Below are 23,123 nucleotides of genomic sequence, written 5' to 3' on the forward strand. Positions count from 1 at the left end.
AGAGGTCCAGAAAATGTTAGAACTAGGAGTGGTTGAGCACTCTGACAGTCCATGGGCTTCTCCTGTGGTACTGGTACCAAAACCCCATTCCAAAGATGGAAAGAAGGAAATGCGGTTTTGTGTAGACTATAGAGGTCTCAACTTGGTAACTAAAACTGATGCTCACCCTATACCCAGGGCAGATGAGCTCATAGATACACTGGCATCTGCCAAGTATCTAAGCACTTTTGATTTGACTGCAGGGTATTGGCAGATCAAATTGTCAGAAGATGCTAAACCTAAGACTGCATTTTCTACCATTGGAGGACATTACCAGTTTACTGTAATGCCTTTTGGTTTGAAAAATGCACCTGCCACTTTTCAGAGGTTGGTGAACACAGTCCTGCAAGGGCTGGAAGCTTTCAGTGCAGCATATTTGGACGATATAGCTGTCTTTAGCTCCAGCTGGGATGATCACCTGGTCCACCTATGGAAAGTTTTGGAGGCCCTGCAAAAGCCAGGCCTCACTATCAAGGCTTCAAAGTGCCAGATAGGGCAGGGTAAGGTGGTTTATCTGGGACACCTTGTTGGTGGGGAACAGATTGCACCACTTCAGGGGAAAATCCAAACAATTATTGATTGGGTTCCCCCTACCACTCAGACTCAGGTGAGAGCCTTCCTAGGCCTCACTGGGTATTACAGGAGGTTCATTAAGAACTATGGCTCCATTGCAGCCCCTCTTAATGACCTCACATCCAAGAAAATGCCTAAAAAGGTATTATGGACAGCAAACTGTCAGAAAGCTTTTGAGGAGCTGAAGCAGGCCATGTGCTCTGCACCTGTCCTGAAAAGCCCTTCTTACTCTAAAAAATTCTATGTCCAAACTGATGCATCTGAATTAGGAGTAGGGGCAGTCCTATCACAACTTAATTCTGAGGGCCAGGATCAACCTGTTGCTTTTATTAGTAGGAGGTTGACCCCTAGAGAAAAGCGTTGGTCTGCCATTGAGAGGGAGGCCTTTGCTGTGGTCTGGGCTCTGAAGAAGTTGAGGCCAAACCTGTTTGGCACTCACTTCATTGTTCAGACAGACCACAAACCTCTACTTTGGCTAAAACAAATGAAAGGTGAAAATCCTAAATTGTTGAGGTGGTCCATATCCCTACAGGGAATGGACTATACAGTGGACATAGACCTGGGAGTAGCCACTCCAATGCAGATGGACTCTCCAGATATTTTCACTTAGACAATGAAGACTCATCAGGTCATGGCTAGTCTTATTGTCCTTCGTTTGGGGGGGGGTTGTGTAAGAAAGTACCATCTTGCCTGGCATGTTACCCCCATTTTTCACTGTATATATGTTGTTTTAGTTGTATGTGTCACTGGGACCCTGGTAACCCAGGGCCCCAGTGCTCATAAGTGTGCCTGAATGTGTTACCTGTGTAGTGACTAACTGTCTCACTGAGGCTCTGCTAATCAGAACCTCAGTGGTTATGCTCTCTCATTTCTTTCCAAATTGTCACTAACAGGCTAGTGACCATTTTTACCAATTTACATTGGCTTACTGGAACACCCTTATAATTCCCTAGTATATGGTACTGAGGTACCCAGGGTATTGGGATTCCAGGAGATCCCTATGGGCTGCAGCATTTCTTTTGCCACCCATAGGGAGCTCTGACAATTCTTACACAGGCCTGCCACTGCAGCCTGAGTGAAAAAACGTCCACGTTATTTCACAGCCATTTTACACTGCACTTAAGTAACTTATAAGTCACCTATATGTCTAACCTTTACCTGGTAAAGGTTAGGTGCAAAGTTACTTAGTGTGAGGGCACCCTGGCACTAGCCAAGGTGCCCCCACATTGTTCAGAGCCAATTCCCTGAACTTTGTGAGTGCGGGGACACCATTACACGCGTGCACTACATATAGGTCACTACCTATATGTAGCTTCACAATGGTAACTCCGAATATGGCCATGTAACATGTCTATGATCATGGAATTGCCCCCTCTATGCCATCCTGGCATAGTTGGCACAATCCCATGATCCCAGTGGTCTGTAGCACAGACCCTGGTACTGCCAAACTGCCCTTCCTGGGGTTTCACTGCAGCTGCTGCTGCTGCCAACCCCTCAGACAGGCATCTGCCCTCCTGGGGTCCAGCCAGGCCTGGCCCAGGATGGCAGAACAAAGAACTTCCTCTGAGAGAGGGTGTGACACCCTCTCCCTTTGGAAAATGGTGTGAAGGCAGGGGAGGAGTAGCCTCCCCCAGCCTCTGGAAATGCTTTGTTGGGCACAGATGTGCCCAATTCTGCATAAGCCAGTCTACACCGGTTCAGGGGACCCCTTAGCCCTGCTCTGGCGCGAAACTGGACAAAGGAAAGGGGAGTGACCACTCCCCTGACCTGCACCTCCCCTGGGAGGTGTCCAGAGCTCCTCCAGTGTGCTCCAGACCTCTGCCATCTTGGAAACAGAGGTGTTGCTGGCACACTGGACTGCTCTGAGTGGCCAGTGCCACCAGGTGACGTCAGAGACTCCTTCTGATAGGCTCCTTCAGGTGTTAGTAGCCTATCCTCTCTCCTAAGTAGCCAAACCCTCTTTTCTGGCTATTTAGGGTCTCTGTCTCTGGGGAAACTTCAGATAACGAATGCAAGAGCTCATCCGAGTTCCTCTGCATCTCTCTCTTCACCTTCTGCCAAGGAATCGACTGCTGACCGTGCTGGAAGCCTGCAAACCTGCAACATAGTAGCAAAGACGACTACTGCAACTCTGTAACGCTGATCCTGCCGCCTTCTCGACTGTTTTCCTGCTTGTGCATGCTGTGGGGGTAGTCTGCCTCCTCTCTGCACCAGAAGCTCCGAAGAAATCTCCCGTGGGTCGACGAAATCTTCCCCCTGCAACCGCAGGCACGAAAAAGCTGCATTACCGGTCCCTTGGGTCTCCTCTCAGCACGACGAGCGAGGTCCCTCGAATCCAACGACTCTGTCCAAGTGACCCCCACAGTCCAGTGACTCTTCAGTCCAAGTTTGGTGGAGGTAAGTCCTTGCCTCACCTCGCTGGGCTGCATTGCTGGGAACCGCGACTTTTACAGCTACTCCGGCCCCTGTGCACTTCCGGCGGAAATCCTTTGTGTACAGCCAAGCCTGGGTCCACGGCACTCTAACCTGCATTGCACGACTTTCTAAGTTGGTCTCCGGCGACGTGGGACTCCTTCGTGCAACTTCGGTGAGCACCGTTTCACGCATCCTTGTAGTGCCTGTTTCTGGCACTTCTCCGGGTGCTACTGGCTTCAGAGAGGGCTCCTTGTCTTGCTCGACGTCCCCTCTCTTGGCTGGTCTAATTTGCTAATACCAAAAATATGCAGTATAGTCTTAGAAAACAGTGCAAACAATGTATAGTTACAATAGGATGCAATGGGGACACATAGGGATAGGGGCAACACAAACCATATACTCCAAAAGTGGAATGTGAACCACGAATGGACCCCAAACCTATGTGACCTTGTAGAGGGTCGCTGGGACTATTAGAAAATAGTGAGAGTTAGAAAATTAGCCCTCCCCAAGACCCTGAAAAGTGAGTGCAGAGTGCACTAAAGTTCCCCAAAAGACAAAGAGGTCGTGATAGAGGAATAATGCAGGAAAGACACCAACCAACAATGCAACAACTGTGGATTTCCAATCTAGGGTACCTGTGGAACAAGGGGACCAAGTCCAAAAGTCACAAGCAAGTCGGAGATGGGCAAATGCCCAGGAAATGCCAGCTGTGGGTGCAAAGAAGCTTCTACTGGACAGAAGAAGCTGCGGTTTCTGCAGGAACAAAAAGGGCTAGAGACTTTCCCTTTGGTGGACGGATCCCTCACGCCGTGGAGAGTTGTGCAGAAGTGTTTTCCCACCAAAAGAATGCCAACAAGCCTTGCTAGCTGCAAATCGTGTGGTTAGTGTTTTTGGAAGCTACTGCAGCCCAGGAGGGACCAGGAGGTCGCAAATTGGACCAGGAGAGAGACGGGACGTCGAGCAAGACAAGGAGCCCTCTCAGCAGCAGGTAGCACCCTGAGAAGTGCCAGAAACAGGCACTATGGGGATGCGTGAAACGGTGCTCGCCGAAGTTGCACAAAGGAGTCCCACGTCGCCGGAGACCAACTTAGAAAGTCGTGCAATGCAGGTTAGAGTGCCGTGGACCCAGGCTTGGATGTGCACAAAGGATTTCCGCCGGAAGTGCACGGAAGCCAAAGTAGTTGCAAAAGTCATGGTTTCCAACAATGCAGTCTGGCGTGGGGAGGCAAGGACTTACCTCCACCAAACTTGGAATGAAGAGTTACTGGACTGTGGGAGTCACTTGGACAGAGTTGCTGGATTCAAGGGACCTCGCTCGTTGTGCTGAGAGGAGACCAGAGGGACCGGTAATGCAGCTTTTTGGTGCCTGCGGTAGCAGGGGGAAGATTCCGTCGACCCACAGGAGATTTCTTCGGAGCTTCTAGTGCAGAGAGAAGGCAGACTACCCCCACAGCATGCACCACCAGGAGAACAGTCGAGAAGGCGGCAGGATCAGCGTTACAGAGTTGCAGTAGTCATCTTAGCTACTATGTTGCAGTTTTGCAGGCTTCCAGCGCGGTCAGCAGTCGATTCCTTGGCAGAAGGTGAAGAGAGAGATGCAGAGGAACTCTGATGAGCTCTTGCATTCGTTATCTAAAGTTTCCCCAGAGACAGAGACCCTAAATAGCCAGAAAAGAGGGTTTGGCTACCTAGGAGAGAGGATAGGCTACTAACACCTGAAGGAGCCTATCAGAAGGAGTCTCTGACGTCACCTGGTGGCACTGGCCACTCAGAGCAGTCCAGTGTGCTGGCAGCACCTCTGTTTCCAAGATGGCAGAGTTCTGGAGCACACTGGAGGAGCTCTGGACACCTCCCAGGGGAGGTGCAGGTCAGTGGAGTGGTCACTCCCCTTTCCTTTGTCCAGTTTCGCACCAGAGCAGGGGCTAAGGGGTCCCTGAACCGGTGTAGACTGGCTTATGCAGAATTGGGCACATCGGTGCCCAAGAAAGCATTTCCAGAGGTTGGGGGAGGCTAATCCTCCCCTGCCTTCACACCATTTTCCAAAGGGAGAGGGTGTAACACCCTCTCTCAGAGGAAGTCCTTTGTTCTGCCATCCTGGGACAAGCCTGGCTTGACCCCAGGGGGGCAGAAACCTGTCTGAGGGGTTGGCAGCAGCAGCAGCTGCAGTGAAACCCCAGGAAAGGCAGTTTGGCAGTACCAGGGTCTGTGCTACAGACCACTGGGATCATGGAATTGTACCAATAATGCCAGGATGGCATAGAGGGGGCAATTCCATGATCTTAGACATGTTACATGGCCATATTCGGAGTTACCATTGTGAAGCTACATATAGGTAGTGACCTATATGTAGTGCACGCGTGTAATGGTGTCCCCGCACTCACAAAGTTCAGGGAATTGGCCCTGAACAATGTGGGGGCACCTTGGCTAGTGCCAGGGTGCCCTCACACTTAGTAACTTTGCACCTAACCTTTACCAGGTAAAGGTTAGACATATAGGTGACTTATAAGTTACTTAAGTGCAGTGTAAAATGGCTGTGAAATAATGTGGACGTTATTTCACTCAGGCTGCAGTGGCAGGCCTGTGTAAGAATTGTCAGAGCTCCCTATGGGTGGCAAAAGAAATGCTGCAGCCCATAGGGATCTCCTGGAACCCCAATACCCTGGGTACCTCAGTACCATATACTAGGGAATTATAAGGGTGTTCCAGTAAGCCAATATAAATTGGTAAATTGGTCACTAGCCTGTTAGTGACAATTTGGAAAGAAGTGAGAGAGCATAACCACTGAGGTTCTGATTAGCAGAGCCTCAGTGAGACAGTTAGTCACTACACAGGTAACACATTCAGGCACACTTATGAGCACTGGGGCCCTGGAGAACAGGGTCCCAGTGACACATACAACTAAAACAACATATATACAGTGAAAAATGGGGGTAACATGCCAGGCAAGATGGTACTTTCCTACAATAGGTGACTTATAAGTGGCAGGCCTGTGTAAGAATTGTAAGAGCTCCCTATGGGTAGCAAAAGAAATGCTGCAGCCCATAGGGATGTCCTGGAACCCCAATACCATGTGTACCTCAGTACCATATACTAGGGAATTATATGGGTGTACCAATATGCCAATGTGAATTGCTAAATTTAGCCACTAGCCTGTTAGTGACAAATTTGGAAAGCAGAGAGAGCATAACCACTGAGGTTCTGGTTAGCAGAGCCTCAGTGAGACAGTTAGGCATCATACAGGGAACACATATAGGTCACATACTTATGAGCACTGGGGTCCTGGCTAGCATGTTCCCAGTGACACATAACAAACATACTGACAAAATAGGGTTCTCACTATGGGCACTGGGCTCTGGCTAGAAGGGTCCCAGTGAGACAGTGAAAACACCCTGACATATACTCACAAACAGGCCAAAAGTGGGGGTAACAAGGCTAGAAAGAGGCTACTTTCTCACAATGTGGCCCTAGCTTTCCATCCCGTACACTGACATTTGTAGCCCTGACATTGGCGGAGGATGTGCAGCATGATTGTTAGCTGACAACTGGCAGAACTCTGATGGCAAAATCATGCCAGTTGTTACCCATGTTGTAGGGTTTGGATGTGCTATGTGTGATACGACCTTTGTAGGCTGTCCTGCCATGTACTTCCTCAGGGACATTCAATGGTCTGTATGATGATGGGAGCTGTTATAAGTACAGTAGATGTATTGTCTAATTTACTTCTTGTGCCATTTCATACAATGCAGTTCCTAATGTAAGTTTTTTCCTTTGTCTTCACAGCTGCTAACATGACAGCGATCCAGGTCTGTGATTTCCAGAGGCGGGCAATGCGTTACCAGCATATCCTGCTGGTGGAGTCAGGGTACAGAAGGATGGCCCGAAGATACAGGACCGAACGTGCCTCCAGAGGCTGGAGGGCTTTCCCACAGGGTGGCCCTACTTTGCCCACCACAGCCACCACCAGTACGACCACCACTACCACCCAGGTGGCACCACCCACAGCTGGGACCGTTGTCCCAACAACAACTGCAAGTGCTCCAGGCCCTAGCAGTGGACCACCTTTAGGGCAGCCCACAGGCATTGACAATGCACACCCACACACGTCCTCAGCTGGTGCCCAGCTGCAACAATTGACCCTGCTGCTTTTGTGGACATGCAGCGCAAAATGGACCGTGTTGTCCGGAAAATGAGTCACCTGCGGCGGGATGTTCGCCATATCAACAGGCGTGTGCGGTCCATTAAGCGGACACTCCGGAGGGCCAACCTCTAGACTTTGTTGATGGACATGATTCCCTCCCCTCCCTCCTCTTTCTTTATTCTTATACTTAGTTGGCTTAGGGAGCTTAGTGTTAGGTTAGTATAGGCTGTTAGTTTAGTTAGTGTTAGTGGGTGGGGGGTCCTGATTATATCTATTTTCTTTTTTTGAGTGTGTGGGGTGGCTATGTTGGGGTTCTTGTGTGTTTAAAATATATATATATATATATTAAAAACAAAAACAAAATACAAAAAATATATATTTGTTTAGGATAGTATTGTATGTGTTTAGGTTAGTATCTGTTGTCCTCCATGTGTCTCGTCTCATAACGGGGGTGGGGGGTTGATGTTTAGAACATTTTGTTACATGTGATAAGTAAGTTTAGGTTAGGTTAGTTAGGGACAGTTGTGGGTAATGAGTAGTTAGGGTAGATTAGGGTAGGTAAGAGTTTTCCCCGAGTTTCCTCTTCTGCTGTTACCGTTTAATAAATATGTAGTGAACCCTTTACAGTATGTGTAAAATGCTTGTTCATCAGGGCCTTGGCATTACTGTACATGAATTCTGTTCTATTACATTTGTGTCCTATGCTACGAACAAATCCCAACTGAGCTGTAAGATTGGCAGCTACCCCAGAGCTACCTTACACAGATTCCACCATTCATTGCAACCACCAATCACAGTGAATATGGATCCCAACGTGTTCTTTTCATTACGTATGTTTTCAAAGTCACAAACCGTGCTTCCAGATTTGGTATTGGGGGCACTGTGTTATGTCTGACTGCAGTATGATGTTCAAGGAAACCCTGATTAGCTGAGTGGTAGTAAGCACTCTTGTAGTATCATGTTCATGACTCACATAGATCATTTGTGACACTGTTCAGCATGATTACTTATTTGGATGTAAACTCAGACACCTTCATTCATGCAGTTTGTTGACTGTTTGCTTACATTTGTGGGCACTGTTAAATGTGTTAGTATTGCATGGTGGCAACATTTTGCTGCCACTACTTGATGGCTTAGATATCCCTTGAGGAAGCATTATTCTGTCCAACACAGCATTATGGTGTATGGTTTCTCTTTTCATCAGATATTATCTTCAGGAAGGGCAGAGCATTGTGCAATCCAGGCCACTGTGTATAGTTATCAGACTACATAATTTCAGGACAGTTGTATTGACAAGCTATGTAATTTGACCGGAAGCAAATTTCAGTGATCTACTGCACAGTTGATGTGTCACATTACACAGAGACAAAGTGGTTGTGTAAGTGCTATTTATTGAAAAGTGCGGTAGTGCTATATGTACATTGTCCATGATTTTGAGTCCATTATAGTGACATCTTCCATTGTGATCCTACACAAGTGCTAAAGGAAAATGCATTTGACATGCTGGGGTGATGTGTCAGACAGTGCAGAGGGACAGGATTTGCCAATGAGTGAGAGACAAACACTGGGCAGGCTGACAAGATATACAGTGGTTTGCAGAACAGTCATTGAGTACAGTTGTTGTAAGACTGGCATGTTACAAAGCACAGGACCTTGGTAATAGTTGGCCATGTGGCAGGGACTAGTGCTTCCGGGTACTTTTCCGTGTGAATGTGATCTGTTCCACGTCTTCTTCTTCTGATGTGTGTGTTGCCTCCTCTGTCCTTGGTGGTGGTGGTTGTGAAGGGGCAACACACACCTCAGTGTTAGAAGACATGGAGCCAGACATCCCGTTCGCTGCTACCTGTGAAGGTCTTAAGGGCAGTACTGCTGAAAGGAGGAGCTGCTGGTTCTTGAGACTAGCAGCCACATCACGATGGTAGGCAGCCAGGTCGGCCCTGAGGGGGTCATGATTGCATTTGTGCATGCAGTGGAAGGTTTGGGGTGCGAGGTGTTGTGGCAACTCCTTTACTGCAGTGGTGAATTCCTTTACAGTTTGTTATAGTCCTTGCAGGATGGATGTTAGCGCCTGCATGGCTGCTGCCTGATCTGCAGATGACATAATGCACAAACGCACCCCCTCTAGGCTGGCTGCCATAGTTTGCATCCCCACCTGCACCTCCTTGACCAGCTCCCGCTGTACTACGACTACAGTTCTCTCAAAGCTGGTGCCTGTGTCATCTGAGTCCTCAGCTGTATTGTAGCTGGCAGGTCTTACAATTGGGTTTGTGGGTGGGTCCTCTGTGATGGCTACTTGTTCTGTGCTCCTCCTTGTGACTGAAGGTGGAGTCTGGAGGGCTCCAATGACATCTTGGAGGGTCTGGTGGCTGATGTTTGTCAGTTCATCATCCATGTCATCAGGTAAGTCCTGGACAGGCATATCTGCAGGAGATCCATCGTCCTCTGCAATGGCTGATGTTTGCGGCAACTATGGGCATTCACATTTGACAGTACTGGAACATTTGTCTTGTTTCAGGGGATTGTTGACGTTGTCATCCTGAATCCTCTAATTTGGGTGTGTTTGATCCATGGGGACGTTCCTGTCATTAGCTACTTGACCAGCACACACAGCGGAGGTGGTAGAGGCAACTGTTGACAATGTTACATTCCAGTTGTCGGTATAGCTAGAGGTTGCTAATTGGGCCCTAGTTAATGTAGGGAGTATAGTGGCTGACGTGTGACAGGATGTCAGTTTGACGTTGTGCCCTTAACTCCTGGCATGGCTTTACCTTTGCTACATCGTTGGCATGGCAGCATACCCCTTATGGGACTGTTGTTGGTGTTGTGTTATGGTGTGCCCCAGCTTCTCTCTGTAAAGGCCATGCCCCCATACCGTACCCCTTTACCCATGCCACTTCATGTATATCATGGCTTCCATTCATTTTGTGGTTGGTATCCCCCCCCTGTTTACAGTTAACATGTGTGCATTTTTGTCCCCCATGCGACTTACCCTGTATGTGCGTTGTCTCCTGGTAGTCTGCGCTTTTGTGTACTTGAATCCCTGTGACGATCTCCTCAGGGATGACGGCTGCGACCATCTCCTCCATGTGGTCCAGGGCCTCCTGGTGTGCTGGACTCCCACCTCCAGTCTACAGTGCTGCCTTCCTGTTCCTGGCCATCTTATCCTTGGTCCTGCAAATGCAGTCATGCCAGCGTTTCTTGCACTCGATAACTGTTCTGCGTACTTCTGCCACACTGGTAATCTTGTCAACAATTTTTTGCCATATTGCCTCTCTCCTACTGATTGGCAACTTTGAGGTGACAAACAGTTGGTGCTGGTGTTCCGTCACCTCTTCAACCAGGATTTCCTGTTCCTCTGCACGGAAGCGACACTTTCTTTTCTTCTTCAAACTGTCCTGGGTCTTATGCGGGTCCTCCTGGCTGCTTCCTGGTCTGTTGTCATCTTCCTGGGGTCTGTACAGGCATCTGGGATCCATTTTGGCTCTCCTATGGTGAAATGGCTGTGTTTGTGGGGAATTTGGATGCTATTGCGTCAAAAAACGCTGCATATCCGGTTTGCGGTGTCGTAAATCGACCCACTGTCATTTTCGCCGCGTTAACGTCATTTTGCTTTACGACTTGACGCTGCGTTGTGCGACAAAATAAATGAATTTCACCTGTGGTTTGCGACGCCGTGCTTCAAAGTATAAATTTGACGCCCGCACGGCGCACCGAAATGGCGTTAGCCATCAGTAATATTTTTGACGCAAAACTGCGCTGGCGCAGTTTTGCATCAAAAAGTATAAATATGGGCCACATTGTTTTCTAACACTCCCAGCAACCCTCTACACACTACACTAGGGCCCTCATTATGACCTTCGCCAAGATCTGACAGCCGGGCGGCGGCCAATGCAGCCGCACTTCCGCTGCGGTCATTATGAGATCCCCGCTGGGACGGCGGGCGGAAACCTGGTTTCCGCCCGCCGGCCCAGCGGGGATCTCGGCCGCAACACAGGAGCCAGCTCCAAATGCACCCGTCGCGCTTTTCACTGTATAGCATAGCATAGCAGACAGTGAAAAGCTGCATGGAGCCCTGTCAGGAGGCCCCTGCACTGCCCATGCCAGTGGCCCCGCGACTCCCCGTACCACCAGCCTTTTTCTGGTGGTTCAAACCGTCAGGAAAAGGCTGGCGGTCGGGGACTCGTAATCCCATGAGCAGCACTGATTATCACCGCTGGGGCAAATGTGGCGGGAAGCCGCGGTAAAAATACCCAAGATTGCGCCGCCAGTCTGTTGGCTGGGCAATCGCCAAAACAGCCCTGGCGGTCTTTGACCGCCAGGGTTGTAATGACCCCCTAGGCCTGGGGTCCAATCGTGGTTTGCATTCCACTTTTGGAGTATATAGTTTGTGTTGCCCCTGGCACTATTGTCTCCTATTGCATCCCATTGTATTCTGCAGTGTTTACACTACTTTTCTAACTGTTTACTTACCTGACTTTGTTTTTTGTGTATATTTTGTGTATTTTACTTACCTCCTAAGGGAGCATATCCTCTGAGATACTTTTGGCATTTTGTCACTAAAATAAAGTACCTTTATTTTTAGTAACTCTGAGTATTGTGTTTCTTATGATGTAGTGCTATCTGATATAAGTGGTATAGTAGGAGCTTTGCATGTCTCCTAGTTCAGCCTAAGCTGCTCTGCTATAGCTACCTCTATCAGCCTAAGCTGCTAGAACACCTCTATTCTACTAATAAGCAGAAGTACTTGAACAGGGGTTCAAGAAATCTGAGCTTCCTTTCCATAGTGTTATCCTCAGGGTTGAAGGCTTGGGAATTCTGAGACACAGAGGAGATGTGGGAATTGGCAGAAGTTAACCTGTCTCTAACTGTCTTGACTCTATTAACCTTGCCTTTTGGAGTGAAGGGTGCCCTACTAGTTAGTGACCCCCTCCCACTACCAGTATCACTAGGAGGCCTGTTAGCTGGCAGGTCTTTGGATGAACCATCCCCAGCATCCTCCGGGGACTCCTCTGAGTCTTGCTGGGTACCCCCTTCCTCTACCTCCTGATCCTGGGATGGGCCAGACAGGTTCTGGTCACTTTCTAGGAGAAGGCTAAGGAGAAGATCTTTGGTAGGGTTCTTAACAATGGTTAAACCTCTTTCTATGCAGAGACCCCTCAAACTTTTAAAGTGTAAACTACCATAGGTTGCCTGGACAACTCTGGGAGTAAGTTCTACTGCAGACATGATTGTTAGAAAGGGTTTAGGACAGAGAAAAAAAAAGTTTAGAAACTTTTAGAGAAAAGACAAAAACCTTTTCAAACTTTTCAAAACTTTTGAAAACTTCTTAGAAACTTTGTAGAAACTTTGTAGAAAGAAAGTGTAGGAAGGTAGCCTCTTTCTGGCCTTGTTACCCCCACTTTTGGCCTGTTTCTGAGAATATGTCCGGTGTTTTTACTGTCTCACTGGGATCCTGCTAGCTAGGGCCTGGTGCTCATAGTGAAAATCCTATGTTGTCAGTGTGCTTGATATGTGTCACTGGGATCCTGCTAGCCAGGACCCGAGTGCTCATAAAGTATGCCCTGAATGTGTTCCCTGTGTGGTGCCTGACTATATCACTGAGGCTCTGCTAACCAGAACCTCAGTGTTTATGCTCTCTCTGCTTTTAAAATTGTCACTGCAGACTAGTGACTAATTTTACCAATTCTGATTGGCACACTGGAACACCCTTATGATTCCCTAGTATATGGTACCTAGGTTCCCAGGGTATTGGGGTTCCAGGAGTTCCCTATGGGCTGCAGCATTTCTTTTGCCACCCATAGGGAGCTCAGACAATTCTTTCACAGGACTGCCACTGCAGCCTGAGTGAAATAACGTCCACGTTATTTCACAGCCATTTACCACTGCACTTGAGTAACTTTTAAGTCACCTATATGTCTAACCCTCACATAGTGAACGTTAGGTGCAAAGTTACTTCGTGTGAGGGGACCCTAGCACTAGCCAAGGTGCCCCCACATTGTTCAGGGCAATTTCCCCGGACTTTGTGAGTGCGGGGACACCATTACACGCGTGCACTACATATAGGTCAATACCTATAAGTAGCGTCACAATGGTAACTCCGAACATGGCCATGTAACATGTCTAGGATCATGGAATTGTCACCCCAATAACATTCTGATATTGGGGGGACAATTCCATGCATCCCCGGGGCTCCAGCATAGAGCCCGGGTACTGCCAAACTGCCTTTCCTGGGTCTCCTCTTCAGCCATGCTGCTGCCAACCCCTCAGACAGTTTCTGCCCCCCTGGGGCCTGGGCAGCCCGGGCCCAGGAAGGCAGAACAAAAGATTTCCTCTGAGAGAGGGTGTTACACCCTCTCCCTTTGGAAATAGGTGTGAAGGGCTGAGGAGAAGTAGCCTCCCCCAGCCTCTGGAAATGCTTTGATGGGCACAGATGGTGCTCATCTCTGCATAAGCCAGTCTACACCGGTTCAGGGATCCCCTCAGCCCTGCTCTGGCACGAGACTGGACAAAGGAAAGGGGAGTGACCACTCCCCTGACCAGCACCTCCCAGGGGAGGTGCCCAGAGCTCCTCCAGTGTGTCCCAGACCTCTGCCATCTTGGATGCAGGGGTGCGGGGGTACAACGGACAGCTCTGAGTGGCCAGTGCCAGCAGGTGACATCAGTGACCCCTCCTGATAGGTGCTTACCTTTCTCTGTAGCCAATCCTCCTCTGTGGGCTATTTAGGGTCTCTCCTGTGGGCATCTCACCAGATAACGAATGCATGAGCTCACCAGAGTTCCTCTGCACTTCTCTCTTCAACTTCTGCCAAGGATCGACCCGCTGACTGTTCCAGGACGCCTGCATAACCCAAAACAAAGTAGCAAGAAGACTCCCAGCAACATTGTAGCGCCTCATCCTGCCGGCTTTCTCGACTGTTTCCTAGTGGTGCATGCTCTGAGGGCTATCTACCTTCACTCTGCACCGGAAGCCAAGAAGAAATTGCCTGCGGGTCAGGTCAGGCTGTCCTGTCAGTCGTGTGCAGGGATGAAAGCTTGTCCTTTCTAGTTGAGAGGTATTTCCCTGCGGGGCTTGTGAGGCTTGTGTGGCGCAAGGTGCAGAGTTACATGTGTTATGCTTCTGTATTTTTTGGGCTGGCTGGAAGGCTGTATCATTTGGGATGCTGGGCAAGGTGGCAATGCTACTGCCATGTTCGATTTGGTCCTCATAGTTTGTGTGACCGCAATTGCCATTGTTATGTTTTCTGTAATGCTGTTGGATGATATTTTTATGACTGTGTCGTCCTTCAGCTGGACAGACCCATTGTATGCTGGGACTTGAAAGTCTTTTATGTGCTGTTCGGCCACTTTCTTGGTGCAGAGATTGCTCCCGATCGGGGGCTGGCCTACAACTGATGAGAAGCTGTTTGGTGCCCTGTTAATGAAGACCAGGACTGATTTTTGAGCTGTTCTTTTAACTGACCTGTCCCGCTTTGTTATTATTGCTTTAGTGCTGTTCCTGTTTGGGTGACTTTCTTTTGGTGAGTCATGATTTTGTGCCAGGCTGGTGGATATCTCTATAGTGAGGTTATTAGGCAGTTCCTTTTTGCGTAGTTTCTGGTTCATGGGCAGCTGCAGTGGTCAGGATGGACTGGGGCTCCGAGGCTGTGAGCTAATTGGGCGTGAGACCCCTAGGGTCGTTTTCCACGTCTTCCCTCGGAAGGTTTTTAAGAATGTCTTTGGCAGGCCCGGGTTGAGAATCTGATATGCCGTGGAGTACCTCGCCTTTAAATCACTTTGTCAGCGGAAGGACAGTAGGGACGATATTTTTCAGGTGTGTAGTGGCGGATGTGGCCCTTTTAATTGGGGTGAGCGCTGTCTTGGGTTCGGCCTTGAACTCAGCCTAGGGTCCCTGTCTTTGCAGGGCATAAGCATTGCTCAGTTGTTGTGTTGAGTTAGAGCTAAGGCTGAGATTAGCGGAATAGAATAATGGTGGGAGTTTATTTCTCTGATGTGTTGTTGGGTGGTGTATCGGCAACTTTCCGCCTGAGCTCGATCTGAGCAAGGTCTAGGTGGGGTCTGGCTGGCTGATTGATGGAATGGACAGAAAGGAAGAGGAGGGTTGCACGCTCAGCTGAGGTTGGTGTTCGGAGCGAGGCTCTCCAACCCCCGCAAGCCAAACCCAGCACTGGTCGTGCCACCACCGCAGGGTTCTTGGGGCACCCGCTTGGCAGAGGCTGGCAACAGCCTCTGCGCTCCGCCCCTGCTCTTCCTGGACCTCACTTGGCATCCCCGAAACCTTGCGCTCCCCTCCTCTCTGCTCTGACCTCCGCACTGCTCTGTTCGGCCCGCTCAGCCCTGCTCCTGTGGATCTCCTTCAGCTCCCCTTGAACTCCACTTGATCTTTGCTGGGACTGGGTGCAGGCTGAGGCTTGGATCGCAGCAGCTGTGGTCAGTGGTAGAGCACTGGGCGGGCGCTGGGCCAGGTGTGCGAGTGTCGCCTCCCCGCCTCTCCACCTTCTGCCTTCCACCTTCTGCCTTCCACCTCTCTGCCTTCCAGCGAGCTTACAAGAGACCTGTGACCTGCGGTCAGACCCGCCAGACCCACGGACCCGGTGCTCGTTCCAACGTGCGGGCTTCAGGTCTTCGGTGCTCGCCTCCCATTGTCACCGACTCTGCCTCTTCTCACCAACTCCACCTGATGGTGCACCAACATAATATAACTGCTTTTCATTTCAAGTCCAGGTCCAAAATGTACATTCATCAATCCTTTATTCCTTGTTTCTCTTTTGGCAAACAGTACAGAAAATGCAGCCAATGCGTTCTGTTCACTTCCTGTGAGCTTTGTCAGGGCAGCTGTTGTACCTTCTTCCTGAGGTAACGGGAGCAGTCCGGGAAGTCGAGGTCCACGTCAGAACGCTGCTGCTTCTGTCTGCTGAAGCCGAGGAAGGAAGGCCTGAAGTTAGCCTCGCCTTGAGTGGCAGGGGAGGTAGTGCAGTCATCCGAGCTGTCCAATACAGCAGACCTCCAAAGACTGCTGAAGAGCAGGGGATAGTCTCACATAGTTTTCAGTAACTATGGTGACACTGGCACCTGTGTCCCTGTAGGCTTGGGCCTCAACACCATTTATCTGAATGTGCTGCTTGTACTTATCCATATTAAAGGGACAAGCAGCTAGGGTGGCAAGGACACTGCCACCCTGTGAGACAGAAACTGTCTTGGGGTTTCTATACCTACCCCAGTTTCTACTATCGACCCTAATGTGAACCCAACTACACATTTGGGCTGATTACGGCCAGTAGTTCCACCACTATTACTACTCATCCTAGAGGCACTAGGAGTAGAAGTGGAGGTAGTAATGGTGAAAGGCTCAGGGCCTTTACCGGGGCAGGAGCTGTCCCCTGGCCTATGGACTTTATTTCTGCACACATAGCACCAAGGCTTTTTAACATGTGCAGAGGAGGAACACGTTTTAGTCCAACCCCCTGTAGGAGGCTGGCCTGGCTTATAGTGGGTACCAAGGGGTACTTACACCTTGTGCCAGGTCCAGTTATCCCTTATTAGTGAAGAAGAGGTGTTTCTAGCAGTTAAGGCTGATAGAAAGTAGCTACGGCAAAGCAGCTTAGGCTGAACTAGGAGACACGTAAAGCTCCTACTATACCACTGGTGTCAGATGCACAATATCATAGGAAAACACAATACACAGATATACTAAAAATAAACATACTTTATTTTTATTACAATATGCCAAAAGTATCTCAGTGAGTACCCTCAGTATGAGGATGAAAAATATACACAAGATATATGTACACAAACCAAAATTATGCAGGTTATAGCAAGAAAAGTGATGCAAGCAGTGTAAAGTTACAAAAGATTGCAATAGTAGCACATAGGTATAGGGGCAACACAAACCATATACTCCAAAAGTGGAATGCGAACTACGAATGGACCCCAAACCTGTGTGAAGTTGTAGAGGGTCGCTGGCACTGTAAGAAAACAGTGAGGGTTAGAAAAATAGCCCACCCCAAGACACTGAAAGGTAGGGGTAAAGTGCACCTACAATCCCCAGAGAGCACAGAAGTCGTGATAGGCAGATTCTGAAAGGAAAACCAACACCAGCAACGCAACAACAGTGGATTTCCGGACCTGAGTACCTGTAAGACAAGGGGACCAAGTCCAAGAGTCGCGACAGTGTCGAGAGTGAGCAGATGCCCAGGAAATGCCAGCTGAGGGTGCGAAGAAGCTGCCACCTGAAGGAAGAAGCTTTGTTTTCTGCAAGAATGAAGAGGACTAGGAACTTCCCCTTTGGAGGATGGATGTCCCACGTTGTGAAGAAGCTTGCAGACGTGTTCCCCCGCAGAAAGACCACAAACAAGCCTTGCTAGCTGCAAGGGTCGCGGTTAGGGTTTTTGGATGCTGCTGTGGCCCAGGAGGGACCAGGATGAGGAGACAGAGGGGGCATCCAGAAAGTCAGGGAGCCCTCACAGAAGCAGGCAGCACCCGCAGAAGTACCGGAACAGGCACTTGGAAGAGCAGTGAACCGGAGTCCACCCGAAGTCAGGTTGTGCACTGCAGGTTAGAGTGTCGGGGACCCAGGCTTGGCTGTGCACGAAGAAAATCCTGGAAGAGTGCACAGGAGCCGGAGCAGCTGCAAATCACGTGTTACCCAGCAATGCAGTCTAGCGTGGGGAGGCAAGGACTTACCTCCACCAAACTTGGACTGAAGAGTCACTGGACTGTGGGAGTCACTTGGACAGAGTTGCTGAGTTCCAGGGACCACGCTCGTCGTGCTGAGAGGGCACCCAGATGACCGGTGATGCAGTCTTTTGTTGCCTGCGGTTGCAGGGGGAAGATACCGTCGACCCACGGGAGATTTCTTCAGAGCTCCTGGTGCAAGAAGGAGGCAGGCTAACCCCAGAGGATGCACCACCAGGAAACAGTCGAGAAAGCCGGCAGGATGAAGCGATACAAGGTTGCAGTAGTCGTCTTTGCTACTTTGTTGCAGTTTTGCAGGTGTCCTGAGCAGTCAGCTGTCGATCCTTTGGCAGAAGGTGAAGAGGGAGATGCAGAGGAACTCTCGTGAACTCTTGCATTCAGTATCTGAAGAATTCCCCAAAGCAGAGACCATAAATAGCCAAAAAAGAAGGTTTGGCTACCTAGGAAGGAGGATAGGCTAGTAAGAAAGGTAAGAGCCTATCAGAAGGAGTCTCTGACGTCACCTGATGCCACTGGCCACTCAGAGCAGACCAGTGTGCCAGCAACACCTCTGTTTCCAGATGGCAGAGTTCTGGGGCACACTGGAGGAGCTCTGGGCACCTCCCCTGGGAGGTGCAGGTCAGGGGAGTGTTCACTCCCCTTTCCTTTGTCCAGTTTCATGCCAGAGCAGGGACTGGGGGTCACTGAACCGGTGTAGACTGCTTTATGCATGGAGGACACTAAATGTGCCCTTCAAAGCATACCAGTGGGCTGGGGAGGCCACCCCTCCCAAGTCCAGTAACACCTATTTCCAAAGGGAGAGGGTGTAACACCCCTCTTCCAAATGAAATCCTTTGTTCTACCTTCCTGGGCTCGAGCTGCTCGAGCAACAGGAGGGCAGAAACCTGTCTGTGAGGTGGCAGCAGCTGGGGCTGCCTGGAAAACCTCAGAAGGCTGTAGGAGCAATGCTGGGGGTCCTCTAGGGAGCCCCCAGAGTGCATGGAATCATATAACGAATGCTTGGAAAAGCATTGGGGTATGATTCCAACATGTTTGATACCAAACATGCCTAGGTTCGGAGTTACTATTTTGTAGCTGGACATAGTTAGTGACCTTCTGTCCAGTAAAGGCATAATATGGCGTTCCCACACTCACAAAGTCCAGTAAAGTGGGTCTGGAATTTGTGGGGGCACCTCTGCTAGTGCAGGGGTGCCCTCACACACAGGTACCTGCACCCTGCCCTCTGGGCAGAGAGGGCCTACCATAGGGGTGACTTACAGTGACCTATAGTGAAAACTTTTTTAGTTATTCTGCCACCCATAGGGAGCCCATGCAAATCAATCGAACAATCAAAGAGATTTATAAAGCGCGCTACTCACCCGTGAGGGTCTCAAGGCACTGGGGGGACGGGGAGGGGGAAGGGGCTGGGAGGATCACTGTTCGAAAATCCAGGCCTTTGAGGCTCTTCCTGAAAAGAAGTAGGTTTTGGGTCTTGCTGAGGTGGGTTGGGAGGGAGTTCCAGGCTGTGGGTGCTAGGTAGGAGAAGGATCTGCCCCCGGTGGTGGTGTGTTTGATGCGGGGGACAGAGGCGAGGGAGAGGTCGGCTGAGCGGAGGTGGCGTGTGGGCGAGTGGAAGGTGACTCTTTAGTTGAGGTAGGCAGGGCCTGTGTTGTGGAGTGATTTGTGTGCGAAGATGAGGATCTTAAATGTGATCCTTTTGTCTATGGGGAGCCAGTGGAGGGATTTGAGGTGTGGTGAGATGTGTTCGTGTCGGGGGAGGTCGAGGATGAGTCGTGCTGCTGAGTTCTGGATGCGCTGTAGTTTGCAATTGAGTTTTAGTGTGGTGCCAGCGTAGAGGGTGTTTCCGTAGTCAAGTCTGCTGCTGATGAGTGCGTGAGTGACAGTCTTTCTGGTCTCAGTGGGGATCCACTTGAAAGTTTTTTTCAGTATGCCGAGTGTGTTGAAGCAGGAGGAGGTGAGAGCGTTGATTTGTTGGGTCATCGAGAGGGAGGAGTCCAGGATGATGCTGAGGTTGCGTGCGTGGTTGGCGGGGGTGGGTGCGGGGCCGAGCGTGGTGGGCCACCATGAGGGGTCCCAAGTGTTTTTGTGTGGGCCAAAGAGGATTATTTCGGTTTTGCTTGAGTTGAGTTTCAGGTGGTTGGCTGTCATCCATGTGGTGGTGTCGAGGAGTGCGTTGTTTAGGTTGGATTTGGCAGTGTTGGGGTTGCGGGTGAGGGAGAGGATGAGTTGAGTGTCATCGGCGTATGAGAAGATGGTGATTCCGTGGGGTTTCATGATGTTGGCTAGTGGGGTCATGTATATGTTAAATAGTGTGGGGCTGAGGGAGGAGCCTTGGGGGACTCCACAGGTGATTTTGGTGGCGGGCGATTGGAAGGGGGGGAGTCAGACTTTTTGGGTTCTGTTGGTGAGGAAGGAGGTGAGCCAATCCAGGGCTTTGTGTCTTATCCCTGCGTCGTGAAGGCGTGTGCTGAGTGGGTGGTGGCAGACAGTGTCAAAGGCTGCAGAGAGCTTGGGTTCTGCAGGCCTGCCATTGCATTTCTAGGTTTCAATGTCATCTTAAAGGTAGTATTTCAGCATCCACAACCTTCAAATGTCTTGTGCTTATTTATACCATATCAAGAAATAAAGAAATTTGGACAGGCAGGATGCACAGATGGACGATGGGAGGATAGATAGATGGAGAGATAAATGACAGAAAGAAGCTGGTGGCTTTGAAGGGTGAAGATAGATGAGACAGGAGGGACTGACAGCTGAGCAGACTGACTGACCTATGTGAACCTTCTCTTTTTCTCCTCAGAATCTCTCTTCTGGGACCCGGACACAGCTCATCCTTTGCTCAACATCTCTACAGATGGCAAGCGAGTTACACGGCTTTCTGTTGAAAAAAATGTTACCAAGAATATGAAGAGATTTAGTCGTCCTCCTTGTGTCCTAGGAACTGTCGGCTTCACCTGTGGGAAGCATTACTGGGAGCTGAAGGTGCCCAAACGCATTGGTAAAACGTTCTCTTTCATATTGTGGTGTGTAGGAGTATCCAGGCAGTCTGTTGCTAGAACTCAGTTTAGGCCTGACAATGGCTTCTGGGTTTTGATGCTTCATGGACTGAGTCGTAAAATCTACAGCTCACCTGGGTCACTTTCAGGGCCGCTACCATCAGTAAGGCAGATTGGAGTTTACCTGGACTATGATGGAGGGATGGTGTCTTTCTTCAATGCTGAGACCCAGGAGCACCTCTTCACCTACACAGACACCTTCACAGAGAAGGTCTTCCCTTTGGTTTGTAGCTACTCTTCTTCAACTATGGAGCTGATTTAAACTGTGGAGGAGGGGACCTGTAAATGTATTTCTTTGATCATTTCTATAATGTGTTTCCTTGGAGGAAGATCTGTTGTAAATCACGTTGAAAACTGATTTAGCTATTTCAAGGAAGTCATTTCCATTTATAAAAATACATGTATACAAAAGTGCAGACATTGGTTTCTGCCACTTGAAGATTTAAAATAAACATTCTGCTAGTTTACATATCTTGGCAACTCTGTTCTCATTATTCACATTTAAACACTCACATGTTGTCATATTAATCACTTGTTTTTCTACTGCACATTGTGGCTTAATCTGGTAGAACAGCTGACTGGGACAGGCACCTGATGCAGAAATCACTTTGCACCCTGCAGGCCACAGTGGCTCTCATGTTTTGTGCAAATAGAAATTCCATTTAGTTCAGAAATACCATCCTTCTCATTTTGTCAGTAGTACTAGGCCAAATACCAACCTCCTATCCACTGTATTATGGGATTGAAACATGTGAGAATTAACATCTCACACTGCTTGTGTCTTCCTATCCAACTCAGAATCATTCTGGCTGACTCTGTGCTTGTCTGATTCTGGTCCAGACACCTTTGAGCCCCTTGTGGATGCTCCACATCCTTGTCCTCAGCTAGAGACACCCATATCTGTTTGGAAGAGTTTACACCATCAGTGCACAAAGAGGATAAAGAGGTCACCCTATCAGCTATGCTGTTGCCACTGCGCTGGTGCTTAGATAACCTACATGTAGTGGTGCCCAGTTTGCGGTGTCAGGGATGATGCTTCGATGAAAAAGGTTCAAAGCAACATTTCAAAATACAGTAAATAAAGCAAAAACTGATCCAAAAAGAGAATTTGAGATCAGTGATTTAGAAAAATCATAAGAAGGTTTAATAAAATATAAAGGTACAAAACAGAAGGGAAATATAGCTCAGCTCATTAAAGCATTAAAAATAATTTGCCATTGAGTCTTTATGCTTTCAACATGGACGCAGTGTAGGAGGCTGGCCTGGCTTACAGTGGGTACCTGATGGTACTTACACCTTGTGCCAGGTCCAGTTAGCCCTTATTAGTAGTTTAGTAGTGTTCTGGCAGCTTAGGCTGAACTAGGAGACCTGCAAAGCTCCTACTATACCACTTATATCACATAGCACTATACCATAAGAATCACAATGCTCAAAGTTACTAAAAATAAAGGTACTTTATTTTAGTGACAATGTGCCAAAAATATCTCCCAGGATATACTCCCTTAGCAGGTAAGTAAAATACACAAAATATACACACAAACCAAAATCAGGTAAGTAAACAGTTAGAAAAGTAGTGCAAACACTGTAGAATACAATTGGATGCAATAGGCCCAGGGCCAACACAAACCATATACTAAGAAAATGGAATGCAAACCACTAAGGGATCCCAGGCCTAGTGTAGTGTGTAGAGGGTCGCTGGGAGTGTAGGAAAACACTAAGGGTGTCCAAGATACCCCACCCCAAAACCCTGAAAAGTAGGAGTAAGGTGACCCTATTTCCCCAGAAACACGCTAAAGTCGTGATAGGAGATTCTACAAAGACCACAACTGACTGCAAAGCACTGAAGACGGATTCCTGGACCCGAGGACCTGTAAAGGAAGGGGACCAAGTCCAAGAGTCACGCAAGTGTCCAGGGGGGGCAGGAGCCCACTAAACCCCAGATGAAGGTGCAAAATGGCAGCCTTCGGATGGAACAAGCGGAAGATTCTGCAGCAACGGAAGATGCCAGGAACTTCTCCTTTGTACAGAAGATGTCCCACGGCGTGCTGGAGGATGCAGAGTTGTTTTCACGCAGAAAGACTGCAAACAAGCCTTGCTAGCTACAAAGGTTGCAGTTAAAGCAAATGGGTGCTACCTGGGCACAGGAAGGACCAGGAGGTTGCCCCTTGGAGGAGGAGACAGAGGGGGCGCACAGCAACACAGAGAGCTCACAC

The 23,123-nt window shown here is 49.1% G+C and overlaps 1 protein-coding gene across 1 annotated transcript in view; it reads left to right on the top strand.

Moving 5' to 3' along the window:
* Positions 1–21,379, top strand: part of LOC138286786 (CD5 antigen-like) — an 800,618-nt gene extending 779,239 nt beyond the window's left edge. The window contains exon 7 of the mRNA XM_069227284.1: positions 20,655–21,379. Coding sequence (XP_069083385.1) covers positions 20,655–21,172 — 518 coding nt within the window. The 3' untranslated portion in view covers positions 21,173–21,379. The remainder of the gene's footprint in view (positions 1–20,654) is intronic.
* The last annotated feature ends 1,744 nt before the right edge of the window (positions 21,380–23,123 follow it).

The sequence above is a fragment of the Pleurodeles waltl genome, chromosome 3_2, assembly GCF_031143425.1.
Source record: "Pleurodeles waltl isolate 20211129_DDA chromosome 3_2, aPleWal1.hap1.20221129, whole genome shotgun sequence".
NCBI lineage: Eukaryota > Metazoa > Chordata > Amphibia > Caudata > Salamandridae > Pleurodeles > Pleurodeles waltl.